General features: G+C 35.1%; 1 protein-coding gene and 1 non-coding gene across 3 annotated transcripts in view; one reads left to right on the top strand and one right to left on the bottom strand.

Annotated features, from left to right (window-relative positions):
• DNAAF4 (dynein axonemal assembly factor 4) overlaps window positions 1–17057 on the bottom strand; it is a 71074-nt gene that overhangs the window by 30070 nt on the left and 23947 nt on the right. For both annotated transcript variants that reach the window (XM_063092091.1, XM_063092092.1), the window contains exon 4: window positions 9490–9721. In XM_063092091.1, the coding sequence (XP_062948161.1) occupies window positions 9490–9721 (232 nt within the window). The remainder of the gene's footprint in view (window positions 1–9489; window positions 9722–17057) is intronic.
• Window positions 7556–7678, top strand: LOC134374445 (small Cajal body-specific RNA 20). The gene has a single exon (XR_010023290.1). It is a non-coding gene; the product is annotated as a small Cajal body-specific RNA 20 (non-coding RNA).

Below are 17057 nucleotides of genomic sequence, written 5' to 3'. Positions count from 1 at the left end.
TACATCTTGAATGAATCTTCTAATTGTTTTATCTTTTCTATTTTAAATGCCCTGGATGAAGGATCATCTCTCCCCCTACCATGCTGTTAGCAGTTTACAAGTACATAGCTCAGTAAGTCAACACCAGTTCAAGGGAAGAGGGTGATACCAGTAGCTGAACTCCAGAGGTGTCTCCTTTTAAACAAAGCTCTTTGGCCAGATCCCCCCTCAAAAGAAAGCTCTTTCTAAGGAAGCTCCTATAGTTATATAGCTCATTGATTCCCCTTTCCTAGTCCTTTATAAATATATACAGTAGTACAAGACAGGGACCCTCAAAAGGATGGGATGGTCCCACTTATGCCTAGCCTAAGCATAACTCGTGAAATAAGAACCTGAGGAAATCCTGTGCACTTTGCTGCTTTTCTGCTGAAAAGTATTACTCCTAATCAATTTTAGTAAAAAATTAATTTATGTATAATAAACTGCTCTCATTTTAAAACAAATTACTTCAATGAGTCCTGACAGATGAACACACCCATGAAGTCACAGTCACAATCAAGACTGAAAATGTTTATCACCTCTAGTAGCCTCCTACTGCCCCCTGAAGTTCATCTCTCTATTCATTTCTGGCCCCAGACAACCACCAATCTGCTTTTGATCACTATAAATTAGTTAGTATTTTCCAGAATTTCATACAGTATAGGCTGTTTTGTGTCTGAATTTTTTCATTCAGCATAATTTTGTGATTCATTCGTGTTATGTGTATCAGTAATTTTTTCCTTTTTGTTGCAGAGTAATATTCCATTTTATGAATGTATGATTTATTTATCTATTCACCTGTTGATGGGCATTTAGGTTGTTTTCAGTTATTCATTATAGTGAACAAAGTGCTAGAAACATTTGAATAACTTTAGGTGAACACATTTCTCTTGTGTAAATATGGAGGACTAGAATTGCTGGGTTATACTTAACATTTAAAGAAACTGCCAAACACTCTTCCAAAGCTATTGTACCATTTTTCCTTCCTACCATCAGTGTACAAAAGTTCTAGTGCAGCACATCCTTAACAACAGCTGTTTTTGACATACTCTTTAATTTTAGCCATTTTAATGGATGTGTACTGTGTCTTACTGTGGTTTCAATCTTCATTTTCCTAATGACTAATGATGTTGAACATCTTTTCATGTGCTTATTGGCCATTCATGTCTTCTTTTGTGAAATGTCCATTCAAATCTTTTGTCCAATTGTTTAATGGGTTGTCTTCTTACATTTATATTATTCATATGGTGAGGCAAGAGTCAATGTTCACTTGTTTGCATAAAGACATCCAATTGTTTCAGATTTTCCTTTCCCCATTGAATCACCTTGTTACCTTGACAAAGTCATTGGACCATACATGTGTGGATCTATTTCTGGTTTCTGTATTCTGTCCTTTTGAAGCATATGTTTGTTCTTTCACCAGTTCCACTCTGTCGTTATTGCTGTTGCTTGATGCTAAATCTTCAAATCAGGTAGTATAAGTTTTCCATCTTTGTTCTTTTTTAAAAAATTTCTTTGGCTATTCCAGGTCATTTGCATTCTCATATAAATTTTATAATCAAACCATCAATTTCTATGAAAAGTTTACTGGGATTTCTATTGAAATTGCATTGAATCTATAGAAGAATTCAAGGACAACTGACATCTTAACAATATTGAATTTTCCAATTCATAAACATGTTATATCACTGTTTATTTAGGTCTTTTTATGGTTAGAACACCATGCTGTTAACACCAAGGTCCAGGATTCTGGCCAACCACCCAAAAAAGCCCAGGAAAAAAAAACAAAACAATATTTAGGCCTTTTAAAATATCTCAGTAATTATTCTACAGCTTTAAATGATAACATCTTCTACTTCTTTTGTTAAATTTATTCCTAAATATTTTATATTTCTTAGTGCTGTTGTAAATGGATTATTTAAACTTTAATTTTCCAATTGTTTGCTCTCAGCAAATAAAATTACAAGTCACTTTTGTAATCTTATATCCTGAGACCTTGCTAAATTCACTTATTAGTTCTAGTAGTTATTCTGTAGACTCCTTAGAGATTTCCACATAGACAATCATTCATCTACAATAGTCAGCTTTACTTCTTCTTGTGTAATCTTTATGCTGTTTATTTCTTCTTCTTGTCTCAATGCAATGGTTAGGACCTCCAGTATGATGCTGAATAGAATAGTGATAGTGGACATCCTTGTCTTGCTCTTGGACCAACAGGGCAAAGAATTCATTAAATCACCAGTAAATATGATGTTTTTAATAGGTTTTTTGTGGAAGATTCTTATCAGCTTGAGAAAGTTCTACTTCTAACTTGCTGTGAAATTTTTAATCATGAATGGGTGCTGGATTTTGTAAAATGTCTTTCTGCAATGCTGAAATGATCACTTTTTTCTTTATTCTGTTAATATGATAAATTACATTAAATGATTTTCAAATGTGAAACCAAACTTGCATTCCTGGGATAAACTCTACTTGGCCACATTGTTCTACCATTTTATTCATTACAGGATTCAATTTGCTACTATTTTGTTACGGATGTTTGCATTTACATTAGTAAGAGATAGAGGTCTGCAGTTTTCTTTTCTGTAATGTCTTTGCTAGGATTGGATATTAGAGTTGTGCTGGTCTAAAAAAAAAAAAAAAAAGAGTTGGGAAGTGTTCCCTCCCTTCTGTTTTATGAAAGATTTTACATATTAGTATTATTTCTTCTTTGAATGTTTGATAGAATGCATCAGTGATATGACCAGGCCTGAAGTTTTCTTTGTGGAAAGGTTTTTAACAGCCAATTCAGTTACTTTATTGTTTCAGATTTGCTCTTTCATCTGTGTCAATAATGATATACTTTATTTTTCAATAAATTAATCCATTTAATCTAAACTGCCTAATTGTCGACATAAAGTTGTTCATAGTATTCTCTTATCTTTTTCCTGTCTGTAGGATTTATAATTACAATTCCTCTTTCATTAATTGCTGATTTATACTCTTTTTCTCTTCTTGATTAGTCTAGCTAGGCATTTAACCATCTTGTTGATCTTTTCAAAGAACTATTTTTTGGCTTTGTGAATTTACCATTTCCAATATTTTTAATTTGTTCCTGAAGATCCAAGTTTCCCTCTGATATAATTTCCCTTTGGCCTTAATAAATTCCTTGAGAATTTCTTGTAATGCAGGTTGGCTGGCAAGAAATTCTCTTTTGTTGCCTTTTATCTAAAGATATCTTAATTTCACATTCAGTTTTATAGGATTGTAGTGGGTTGAATAGTGGCCCCAAAAAGATATGTGTAAGTCCTAACCCCTGGTACCTGGGAATGTGACTGTATTCTCTGGGTTCTCCAGAGAAACAGAACCAATAGGAGAGATACAGATGTAGATACAGATATAGATATAGATATATAGACATATGTAAGGAGATTTACCATAAGGAATTGGGTCACATGATTATGGAAAGTGAAAAGTCCCTAGATCTGCAGTCAGCAAGCAGGAGATATAGGAGAGCCAATGGTATAGTTCCAGTCTGAGTTCAAAGGCAGGAGAAGACCAATGTTCCCAGCTCAAAGACAGGGAGGCAGAGAGAGAGTTCTTCCTTACTCAACCTGTTACTCTAATCAGGCCTTCAATGGGTTGGATGAGACCCACCCACACTACGGAAGGCAATCTGCTTTACTCTGTCTACTGATTAAAATATTAATCTTATCCAGAAACACCCTAACAGACACACCCCAAAATAATGTTTGGTTAAATATCTGGGCATCCCATGGTCCAGTCAAGTGATACATAGAATTAAACATCACGGTGACTTTATTTAGAAATGGGGTCTTTATGGGTGTAATTAAGTTAAGGATCTCAAGATGAGATCATCCTGGATGTAGGGTGGCCCTAAATCCAAAGACCAGTATACTATATGAGACAGAAAAGAAGACACAGATACACAAAGGAGAGGACACATGAAGATGGAAGCAGAGATTGGAGGGACGCATCTACAAGCCAAGGAATGCTAAGGATTATCTACAGCCACCAGAATTTAGGAGGGAAGGGAAGAAAGCGTTCTCCCTTAGAGCCTCCAGAAGGAATCAATGCTATTGATACCTTGATTTCAGACTCCTGCCCTCCAGAAGCGTGAGAGAATAAATTTCTGTTGTTTTAAGCAACCAAGTTTGTGGTAATTTGTTACAGAAGCCCTAGGAAACTAATACAAGGATATTTTTACTTGATATGGAATTTGGGGATGACAGGTTTTTTTCTTTCAGCACTTTAAAGATGTTGTTCTATTGCCTTCTGATTTCCAGAATTTCTAATAAGCCCAGTTATTAGAATTGTAACGTGTCCCCAAGTATTGATAGTCAACTCTGTACTCAACAAATATGTACAATCGATTGTTTCAATTTTTAAAAAGAGAATTATAATGTGTCATTTTTCTTTAGCTGCTTTCAAGATTTTCTCATTATCTTTTGCTTTGAGCAGTTTGACTACAACATACATAGGAAGGGTTTCTTCATACTTATCCTGTTTGTGGTTCACTGAAGTTCTTGGGAATTTTTAGCCATTATTTCTATAATGTTATTTCTGCTCCATTCTCTTTCTGTTCTACTTCTGGACTCTGGTTACCATATGTTCAACTTTTTGATATTCCCCCAAACCCTGAGACTCTGCTTGTTTAATCTTTTTTCTCTCTATTCTTCAGGCTGAGAATTTCTATTGATATCAGAGGCAGGGAAGCAAGGTGGTGAGGGACAGGGAAAGGTTGGTAGACTGGTACAAAGTTACAGTTAGGTAGGATAAGTTAGAATAAGTCTTAGTGCTTTAGGGTGATAATAGCCAATACTATTGTATTGTATATTTCAAGATAGCCAGAAAAGAGGATCTCAAATGTTATAACCACAAAGTAATGTAAATGTTTAGGTGACAGATATGCTAACTGTTCTGATCAGATTATTACATAATATATGCATGTACTGAAATAAACTGTATCCCATAAACATGTACAATTAAAAAACTAAATTATTTTTTAAAATTTCTATTGATCTTCAACTCCACTATCCCTTTCTTCTGTCTTCTCCATTCTGCTATTAAGGCTATCCAGTAAATTCACTTCAAATATTGTATTTTTCAGTCCTAAAATGTCCATTTGATTCTTTTATATTTTGTACTTCTATGCTATTTCCTCTTTTATTGTTGTTGTTTTTTTTATTTTGGTTATTTTCTCTATGCTGATATTTCTTACCTTCTCATTCACTGCAAGCTTATTTTTCTTTACATCATTGGACATAGTTATAAAGTGCTCAATTGATGGCCTTGTCTGATACTTTCAACATCTGGGTCATCTCAGGATTGGTTTCTGTTGATTGGCTTTTCCCTTGAGAATGAGTTACATTTTCCTGGGTTTTAATTGTTGAGTTATTTTGGATCATAGCCTGGACATTGTGAATGTCACATTTTGAGACTGCATTCTTTTATATTCCTCTGAAGGATACTGATTTTTTTTTTTTTTAATCAGGCAATGAACTTGCTTAGATACAAACTACAAACTATTTCTTGCCTATGGTAGGAAATAGATCAATTCTCAATTCAGTTTTATTTGTAACTGTGCTGGCTGGTTACAGTATTCTCTACGATAGGATTCAGGGATCAGCTAGTGGTGTCTGTTCCTATGGCTTTTACAGGACACAAGTCTTGAACTTTTTCAATTTACTTATTATTGCTACCATATGCCACTCTATAGGCTTGCAATTTAGTTTTCTCTGGTTTACTAAATCAATTGTCATTTACCCATCCAATTTCCAGCTTTTAAATTTTAACTTTTTTGTCTGCTGTCACCCCTTTTTCCATCATCTGTCTTTTTGGATTTATGCCATTTTGGGTTCCTTTACTGTCACTTTACTGGGGTTTCAAGAGGGAGCAGAAATGAACGAGGATATTCAATCTGACACATTTAAGGAAGTCTCCACTCTCCTGTGAAATTAAACTTTTTAAAATCATGGTTGACGTTTGATTCCTTGTCTTAGACAAGTGGTTGAAGTTTATGACTCCTTCTTTCAGAAAACTGCAAGCTTCTATAAGCATCAGTATTTAATTACTGCACAGATTCCATTACCCATTTCCATCAGTCAAAAATTCTCTAGGCTGTGTGAACAGAAAACTTGACAATGGTTTAACCAAACACAGGTTTATTGTTCTCACTCAAGCTTAAAGGAAGGTAGTTCAGTGCAGGTACATCAACTTCCCAATGGCATTAATGTCCCAACCTCTTTCTTCTTCCCTGTTTTATCAATCTTAGTGTATGGTTTGCCTCTCTTCATGGTCTCAAGTTAGCTGACATACTTCCTGGCATAGATCTTCATCTCAGGTAAGAAAAAGAAAGGGGAAGCAATACGAAAGGAACGCACCTATGTCAGAAAAGTAAAACTTCTCTATAAATCCTTAGCAGATTTCTTCTTGCAGTTCATCAGCCAGAACTCTGTCATTTGGCTACATCTAGTTACACAATGAGTCTGGGAAGGTGTATTAGTCTGCTTCTGTTGCTTGTAACAAAATACACAGTACTGGGTAATTTATGAAGAAGATGAAATTTGTTGCTTACAGTTTTGGAGGTTAGGAAGTCCAAAGTCCAGGGAACATATCTGGTGAGAGTCTTGGTGGTGACGACAGCAACCTAGGGATCTCACATGGCAGGAGATGGTAGAGCAGAGAGAGACTAACCTCTCATGTGCTCTTCTTTTAAAGCCCTCAGAACTACACCCCTGACTACCATTTTTAATCCATTCGCTATGGCATGGTCCTACATCTAATCACCTCTTCAAGGCTCCACCCTTCAATAACCATAATAGGAGTTTCCACCTTCAACAGTAACAGTGGGAATTAAGCTTCTAATAAATGAACTTTGGGGGACACTATGCAATCAATCCACAGCAGGAGGCAAGTTTTTGGGGGTTGTTTTTTTTTTTTTTTACTAATTTAAAATTACTTTATTTGTAAAAATGATTCAGTATGTTTTGATCCTTATCTTTTTTCTTTTTTTAAGATTTTCAAATACATACAAAAGAAGTAGACAGAATAGAATAATTAACTATCATGCAACCATGACCTGACTTCGATTTATCAATTCATGGCCAATACAATTTCACCTTTACCTCTATCCACTTTCACATATCATGTTATTTTGAAGCAAATCTCAGACATATTTTTTCACCTATAAATATTTTCATATGTATTTCTACAAGCTGAGAACTTTATAAACTTAACTACAGTACCATTATCATATCTAAGGGGGAAAAAAGGTAATTATTACTTAATTTCTTCAAATATCCTATCAATATTTCCAAGAGATGAGTTTTTTAGCCGGACACATTTCTTCTGCTCCCCCACCCACAAATTATGATTGAGTTGGTAAAAAAAGAAGGGGAGAGTATATACTGAGTAAGCAGTCTTGCAGCATCTGCCACACCATTTGTATTCTGTAACTGAACGTGGCTTGTCCTAAGAATATTTCTGGGGCAAATAACACAATATTCTTTCTACTATTAAAAATGTTATCAGTGAGAGTCTCTGTCCCATGGGGCTGTGGGGGTCCCTTTTCTCCTCAGCCAGGGCTGAAGGCCAAGATAAGCCCTCAAGGATCATCATCTATAAGCTGGGCAGCCTTGTTTTCCTACCTCAGACATTTGGGAAAAAAGATGTTATTAATGAGCAACATTAAAACAGTAGTATAAACAGCAATATGAAAACAATAGTATTAGAATAAATTATTTTGTAGGAACAGTCAAGTTTTTCTTCTTCAACAGGTCTAACTCTACTGACCAATGAAACATTTGTGAATTTTTTAAAGCAGTTATTTACAAATCTCAGCTAACTGAAGATGTTTGTATCTACAACATTTTAAGTTCCTTAAAGGCATCTGGTCACATCTTAAGTCATATTTGTATATTCCAAACAACTCCTAGTACAGAGTAGAAAGTGAGTAAATATTTGTTAAATGGAAGGATGAAATAGAAGAAAGAAATAAACCAATTGGGTATGTGTAATAACACTAACAAAATAAGAGAAAAAGGACTTCTGGAGTAAAAATCCAAAAAATGTAATATACACTCTTTTTTCCTTCCACCATGTTTAATCTTCCTTACATGCATGAATAATTTTTTTTTTTTTTACATCTTCCTAATACTTCTTATCTATAAAAGAATGTTTGGGTTCTAGGAGTATTTGAAAACATTCACTTTGTTTAGCAGTATTTGAAATATAGAAGGAAATGTTTCCATATACTCTCACTGGTCTCAATATTTTGTTAAAATGGCATAAAAGGATGTAGTGTGGTAGCTAATTTGTATGTCAATATTAAACCACAATAATATATGTATATTTAATAATGGTTAATGCTTAATATTCACTCTAAATGACTGTTCAACATGCTAGGCCTCACTGTTAAAGTAGTACAGACATATAGTCTAATGGAGAGGGCACAGGTTTTAGACGCAGACAGACTTGAATTCAAATCCCACAAGTTTATTTACTGGTAGTTATCTATTCTTTCTGAACAACTACTTCCTCTAAAACAAGAATAGCAGCACTTATCTCAAAATGTTGTTGTGATGATTAAGTGACACAAACAATAAAATCACCTAGCATACAGTGACCACTCAATAAATGTTATTACATAAATGGTTTTACTATAAAATGTTCCATTTATAGAAATTCAATGACTGACTTACATAAAGAAAATACTAAATATAGCCAAAACAAAGTTCAATGTGCTAAAATCAGATAAAATAAAATTCTTAGCTTTCAGTAAAGAATTATATTCTTCTACCTATATTTGAACACATCAGGATCAAAGGCCAGAAGCAATCCTTGTTTGCTTAAGACTGTCTGTTTATATTACTCATTTTTCTGAGTCATGTGAAAAAAAAGGTCTTTTAATGAAACTCCTGGTTTCTTATCTCTAAAGGAATAAATACAAGCTCCTGACATTGCTAGCCCACTCCAAGTCTTTCTGCATGTAAGTTAAGCACATATTTAACAACACCTGCATAAATTTCAAAAGGAAGCACACAAACAAAAAGATGTACCTCAAAATAGCTAGAAGAAAGGATTTTGAATGTTCCCACCACAAAGAAATTATATATGTTTGAGGTGATTATGCTATGCTAATTACCCTGATTTGTTCATTACACAATGTCTACATGTATTGTAACATCACATTGCACCCCTTAAATATGTACAATTATCTGTTAATTAGAAATAAAAATAATAGAAAAAAGAAGCACATAAACAAAGAAAACACTGAATCCTTGCTCATTTTATTAGAAAACTTCACTATTCCCTAAAAGAAATGTCTTTCACCCTAATCTTTGTATTGTATTGCTTATTCTCAACATACCAAAATAACGACCCAATACTGTAAATAGATTTATTTTTTTAAAGTAGTATCATATATACTTCACCTACAGAACTCACTTTTCCAGAAAATATTAATCATACCTTTTATGGTAAGATTTCTAGATGCCGGATTTCCAGTAAGACTTTTATGTTTTAATTTTTTTCTTTCTTTTTCAATTTGCTTCTCTTGTTGACATAATTTCTCTTTTCTCTGAATCCTTTTATGTTCTTCAGTCTTTCTTTGATGTTCTTTCCAGGCTTCCAATTCTTTAGTTGCTTTTATCCGTTCATTTTCTTTCATATCTTCTATTTTTTTCCTCTCTTCTTCTTCAATCTGTAAAAATTACAATTACCAAATCCTTTAAAACACACAAAAAGCAACATTTCTTTAAATAAAAAATTCATTATAATAATTATTCTTACCTCTGAACTCTGTAGCAATAGTTAGTAGTGAATAATGAATTAAAATGGAAAAGTTAGATAATTTAGTAGAAGGCCCCTTCATGTAGGGGTCATGGAACACAGGCTTTAGTCCCAGATCTACTATTAACTATTGACATGATCTTGGGCAATCACTTCCTCTAGCCTCAGTTTACCCATAGGTAAAATGGGGATGAGCATTCAATTAGATGATATCTAAGGGCTTGGTGAAAAAAATAATAAGAATTTATTAAGTCACGTCTCCCCAAAAGTACACACATAAACACACCAACACATATAAACAATATTTGTCTTTCTACTTAGCCCAGTTTTACCATGTCTTAGGAATGAAGTTAAGTCAACCTTCCTCATCTGAGGAATGAGGGAATAGTAGGAAGGGAAACATGACTTTGTCTCTGGTGGGTGGAAATATTCAAACTCTTAACCCTGCTGCCAACTTTGTTTGCACTAGTAATTGTTTGACATTTTCACACGAAAGGGTAAATATCAGACGGATCTGAAAGCAGTATTTTGTACAGGAGTGTGGCAATTTTTTTCCCTTTCACAAATTTCCCTCATATGGGCAAGAAAAAAAAAACTGTGGAACAGAGTAAATGGTTAGTGGATACGACTGACTATGTATCTGACTTTCCTACAGTAAGAAAAATTTCCCACCCCTATCCTCTAGAGAAGTTCTTTTTCAATGACTTAAATGTTCTGTGCTATCCAATATAGTAGCCACTAGCCACACGTGGCTAATTATGCACTTCAAACACAGCTACTGTGACTGAGGAATTACATTTTTAATTGTATTTAAGTTTCATTAATGTAAACTTTAATTTACAATTAAATAGTATATATGGCATGGTTCTAGAATATAGACATTGGGATGAAGGTTCTTAGAGGTTGTATTATTTTATTTTATCTTACTTTTTTTTAATTTTATTTTTGGTGGCTGGCCAGTACAGGGATCCAAACCCTTTGACCTTTGTGTTATAACACTGTGCTCTAACCAAGAATGTATTATTTTAGAATACAGATCTAACATTACAGGTACAAAAACTGTGCATTGAGAGGGGCTCTATAGTATTTACGTGACTTATACTCTTCTGGAATACTGATTATTTTCCTTTTGAACTATGAGACACTGACTTTAAAATAAATTTCCCAGGAAACTGAAGGGGAGTTTCCAGTAGTCCCAGAATTCCACCAAAGGCTTAAAGCAAGCATGAAAGATGCTAATTACTACATGTTCTAAGTTCAGAGAGCTGCCTGGGAGCTACCAACAGGTTGGGCCAAGAAGAATCTACATATGGCAATGAACCACCATTTAAATGCCTGACAACAGGGCATGATGAACAGTCAGTGTTAACCAGAGAGGAAGCCACAACCTAAAAGGGGAAGATTCCAAATTCACCCAGTTTAATAACATGTTTGCCTTTTTCCTCTCTGCCCCAACACATGGAAGAAGGGAAAGGTATGTGAAGAGTCAGATGCCCTCATCCCTCATAATTCCTGCAAGCAGAATGAATTTTAAATAAAGTTTAAAAAAAACAAATAAGACTAAGTCTTAATTACCAAAAAAATGAGACTGATCTTATAACCAAAAGTAACAGGGAAGTTATGATATTATAGCTAAGACATAGTTAAGGGAAGTACCTCTATAATGTTAATTTATAATAAACTACATTAGAGACACAGAAATAGTCTAACTCTTCAGGGAGTAGTGAGAAAAAGGAGGGATCAAGAAAGGCTTCACAGGTTAGGTGACCGAAGGAACTACAGTGAAGAGAAAAACAAAGAAGGAAATAACACAAAGCTTATGATAATGGGAAGAGAGAAACATATATTAAGGACAAATAGAGCACGGAAAGAAAAAACAGTTTTCTCCTCTTCTCTCGCAGAACTTCATTCTCTATTTCTGGTCACCAAAACGTGTGGAGTTTTCCTGTAACCAATTCTCTGACACCAGTTGGGTGTCTTATAATTCAATTCAATTCTGACACTTTCTACTTGGAGTTAGCATCAGATCCCATAGGTTAAGGGCTCAGTACCACAAGATTGCCTCCCCACTTAGCTGCCAATCCTAAATCCAGGCCTCTGGTATTCCTGACTGGTCTGCTACAAACAAGGTTCCCACAGACCCCTCCCTCTTCAGGTTTGTTCATTTGCTAGAATGGCTCAGAGGAAAAATTTGTGTGTGTTTACCCATTTATTATAAAAGGATACGACTGAGGAACACCCAAATGGAAGAGATGCATAGGGCAAGGTATGAGGGAAGGGGCATAGAGATTCCATGCTTTCTCCAGGTGTGCCACCTTCCAAGTGTTCAGCAACCCCAAAGTTCTCCAAACCCCATAGTTCTGTGATTTTTTTATGGAGGCTTCATGATGTAGGCATGACTGATTATTAACTCAATCTCCAGCGCAGGTCCCATTCCCAAAGGATAGGGGTGGGGCTGAAAGTCCCAGGATTCTAATCATGGTTTGGGTCTTTCTGGTGACCAGGAGCACACCAAGAGTCACCTCATTAGAACAAAAGATGTTCCTATCACTTAGAAAATTCCAAGGGAAGAAGAGCTGTGTCAGAAACTGGGGTCTTGGGCCGGCCTGTGGCTCACTCAGGAGAGTGCGGTGCTGATAACACCAAGGCCATGGGTTCGGATCCTATGTAGGGATGGCCGGTTGGCTCACTGGCTGAGCGTGGTGCTGACGACACCAAGCCAAGGGCTGAGATCCCTTTATCTGTCAACTTTAAAAAAAAAAAAAAGAAAGAAAGAAAGAAACTGGGGTCAAAGTTCAAATATTAGAACAAAAGATATACCTAGCACTCCTATTGCTCAGGAAATTACAAGGGATTTAGGAGCTCTTGCCAGAAATTGGGGACAGAGACCAAATATATATATTTTTATTATGTCACAAAGAGACAGATAAATGTTAAACAATCCATGAAGGTCTTCTTTAAAAACATCACCTAATACAGGGAACATACCACTTAAAAGATGAATGTATAGTAACAGAAAAACTCAGAAGGCTAGGAAAATAATTATTATACATGAAGGAGATGGATTTTTAAGTGTTCATACTGTTCAAGAAAAGGATGCCAGGCACTATGGAATATTAGTTGCAGACAGCAAATTTAAGTAATAGGGGAATAATGAGCAGTTCCTAAACCAAACCTCTAAAGAAGAGGAAATCTGTAGTTCTTTTACTCTAGAATGAACATCTGGTTTAACAAAGCATTGTTTATAATCTCACTTATGAATTACATGCAAAAGTTATAAATAAAATATTAGCAAATTTAAGATAGGAAAATATTAAAATTATAATACATCTTGATTAAATAGGACCTTTATTACTTATGATACCAGGAAACCAAAAGTGAAAATGTGATCTCAGTACATGCCAAAATATCAGTTTATAGTAGAAATAAAAATAAAAAATAAAAATTTCTTAGCTTGATAAAAGGATCCATACAATGTCGTACTTCATGGTGAAGTATTAGAAGTATTTCCAGCAAAGTCACTTAGGCAAGTATGCCTACTGTTTTACTATTTTCACAAAGATTACAACTTACTAAATCAAATTTTAAGAATAAGAATTATTAATATAAACTACAAGGAGATAGAATTGCCACCATTTGCAAATAATAGTAGACTACCTAAAAGAACCAAAATAAGAAATTGGCAAATTACTAGAACCAAAAAGTAAGTTTAGCAAGGCAGTCACATACAAGACCAACTTATAGAAACTTGTAAAAATAAACTAACTTTCCTAAAAACTGGCAATAAATAATTAGAAAATACAATAGAAAAAATAATTTCATTAGTAATTGCCAGAAAAACTTAAAATGCTAAGAATAAGCTTAAAACATAAGCAAGTCCCACAGGAGTGTGCAAAATAATTTTGATGAAGGATATTAAGTAAATTCTGAGAAATGGAGATAATGCCATGTTCCTGAAGAGAAATCTTAATATGTTTTGTAAATATGTTGATCCTCTACAAATTAATTTATATATCAATGTAAATCCAATAAAAATACCAAAAGGACTTCTTAGGGAGCTTGATGAATAAATATAAAATTCATCTGCAAAAGATAATGGATGTGCAGGTTTTATGTAGACATGAAGAGGCTGGCAATTCTCTTTCACAAATATCAAGGGTAAAACTGGATAAAATTATCAAAAACAACCATTTCATGGCAATGAAAACTAACCGAAGGAACACTGCAATTTGAGAAGTGTTTATTCTTAAAAAACTACTTCCGGCTACGATGGTGAGCCTGGCAGTTTTACCACATGAAGCCAGCAAAAAGAACTCAGCAGCTTTGTTGGCAAAAAGAGTGGACTCATTTCTGCGTGGGGCAGGAAAACTCATGGCTTTGGTAGGTAAAAGTGGTAGTCTTGGTTCAGAATGAACAGGAAACATTTGCAGTTGAGGTCTGAGGTTAAAGTCCTGGTTAGAGTGAGTACCTGACTAGTCAGAAATTTAACTGAATGATCATATAAATGAGAGAGCCAGGGATGTACGGTAAGCTTACAGACCTTCTAAGGCTCTCCCATGAAACAGTGGAGGCCAGAAGGCAGTGAAGTGACACATTCAAAGTTCTGACAGAAAAAAACTGCAAACCACAAATTCTTTATCTAGCAAAACTATTCTTCACAAGTGAAAGCAAAATAAACACACTCCAAGACAAGTGAAAACTGACAGAAGTTGTTGCTAGTAGATCAGCCCTATAAAATACACTAAAGAACATTTTTCAGGCTGAAAGGAAATGATACCAGACACTCACATCTACAAGAAGGAATGAAGAGTACGGGAAATGGGAAAAATGTGAGTTAGTATGCGAGAAAATACAAATGGATTTTAAAATGTGGTATATACACAACAGGAAAACATTATTTAGCCTTAAAAAAGAAGGCAATTCTAATGCTTGCTAAAACAAAGATGAACCTTGAAGACATTATGTTAAGAGAAATAAACCACTCACAAAAAAGACAAATATTATATGATCTACTTACATGAAGTGCCTAGAACCAGAAAGCAGAATGGTGGTTACCAGGACCTGGAAGGAGGGGGTATACAGAGTTATTGTTTAATGGGTATAGAATTTCAGTTTTGAGGCGGAGTTTGGGTGGTTTCAAGATGGCGGTGGCTGCGGCGGTTGGCGCGGAGTACCTGAGGTGGAAAAGGCGGCCACTGGGCCTCAGGCAGCCGGGAAACTTGTGGACCTTCCTCTCGCCATCTCTTAAGGGAGGACCGCTGCTGGTGACTGGTCGTGGGGTCTGACCGCCACTTTGCCCTCGGCAGGAGAGGCTGCCTCATTTACAGGCAACAGCTTTGAAGTATGGATCAGGAAAAGAACTGTTTCTTAGCTGCAAAAGTGAGTCTCTAAACAGGGAACACGGAGCCAGGGCTGCTGTGGATGCAGACAGGACCCATGCAAACAGAAAACAAAAACGAGCTGGAGTAGCTAATCTTATATCTGACAAAATAGACTTTAAACTAAAAACCATAAAAAGAGACAATGAGGGACACTACTTAATGATAAAAGGACTGATCCATCAAGAAGACATAACATTCATAAATATGTACACACCCAATGTTGGAGCAGCCAGATTTATAAAACAAACTCTATTAGACCTAAAGAAGGAAACAGACACTAATACCATAATCGCAGGGGACCTGAACACTCCACTGTCAATATTAGACAGATCATCTAGGCAAAGAATCAGCAGAGAAACACAAGATCTAAACAATACTCTAGACCAATTGGACATGGCAGATATCTACAGAACATTCCATCCAACAACCTCAGAATATTCATTCTTCTCATCAGCACACGGAACATTCTCCAGGATAGATCACATATTAGGTCACAAATCAAGTCTCAATAAATTCAAAAACATTGGAATTATCCCATGTATTTTCTCAGACCACAATGGATTAAAACCAGAAATTAATAACAAACGAAACTCTGGAAACTATACAAACACATGGAAATTAAACAGCATTCTACTTAATGATATATGGGTCCAAGAAGAAATCAAGTAGGAAATCAAAAAATTTATTGAAACTAATGAAAACAATGATACATCATACCAAAAACTGTGGGATACTGCAAAAGCAGTATTAAGGGGGAAATTTATTGCATTAAATGCTCACCTCAGAAGAATGGAAAGATGGCAAGTGAACAACCTAACACTTCACCTTAAAGAACTAGAAAAACAAGAACAATCCAAACATAAAGTTAGCAGATGGAAAGAAATCATTAAGATCAGAGCAGAACTGAATGAAATTGAAAACCAAAAACAATTCAAAAGATCAATGAATCAAAAAGTTGGTTTTTTGAAAAGATAGATAAAATTGACAAACCATTAGCATGGCTAACAAAAAAAAGAAGAGAGAAGACTCAAATAACAAAAATTAGAAATGAAAAAGGCGCTATTACAACTGATTCATCTGAAATACAAGGAATCATTCGAGACTACTATAAACAACGATACTCCAATAAATTTGAAAATCTGGAGGAAATGGATAAATTTCTGGACACACATAAGCTCCCAAAACTGAACCATGAAGACGTAGAAAATTTGAACAGACCAATAACAATAAAGGAGATTGAAGCTGTTATCAGAAGGCTCCCAACAAAGAAAAGCCCAGGACCAGATGGATTCACAGCAGAATTTTACCAAACATTCAAAGAGGAATTGACACCGATTCTTTACAAACTATTCCAAAAGATCGAAATGGACGCAAATCTCCCAAACTCATTCTATGAAGCAAACATCATCCTGATACCAAAACCAGGTAAAGATATAACCAAAAAAGAAAACTACAGGCCGATATCCTTGATGAATATAGATGCAAAAATGCTCAATAAAATACTAGCAAACAGAATACAGCAACACATACGTAAAATTATTCACCACGATCAAGTGGGATTCATCCCAGGGATGCAAGGTTGGTTCAACATATGCAAATCAATCAATGTGATACACCATATTAATAAAGTCAAACACAAGGACTATATGATCATCTCTATAGATGCTGAGAAAGCATTTGATAAAATTCAGCACTCATTCATGACAAAGACCCTCTATAAGTTAGGTATAGAGGGAAAGTATCTCAACATAATTAAAGCCATATATGACAAACCCACTGCCAATATTATCCTGAATGGGGAAAAGCTGAAAGCTTTTCCTTTAAGAAAAGGAACTAGACAAGGATGCCCACTCTCACCACTCCTAT

The sequence above is a fragment of the Cynocephalus volans genome, chromosome 3 (assembly GCF_027409185.1).
Source record: "Cynocephalus volans isolate mCynVol1 chromosome 3, mCynVol1.pri, whole genome shotgun sequence".
In the NCBI taxonomy this organism is placed as follows: Eukaryota; Metazoa; Chordata; class Mammalia; order Dermoptera; family Cynocephalidae; genus Cynocephalus; species Cynocephalus volans.
The sequence above is the reverse complement of the archived record's forward strand: the minus strand, read 5'-3'. Positions and strand labels throughout refer to the sequence as shown.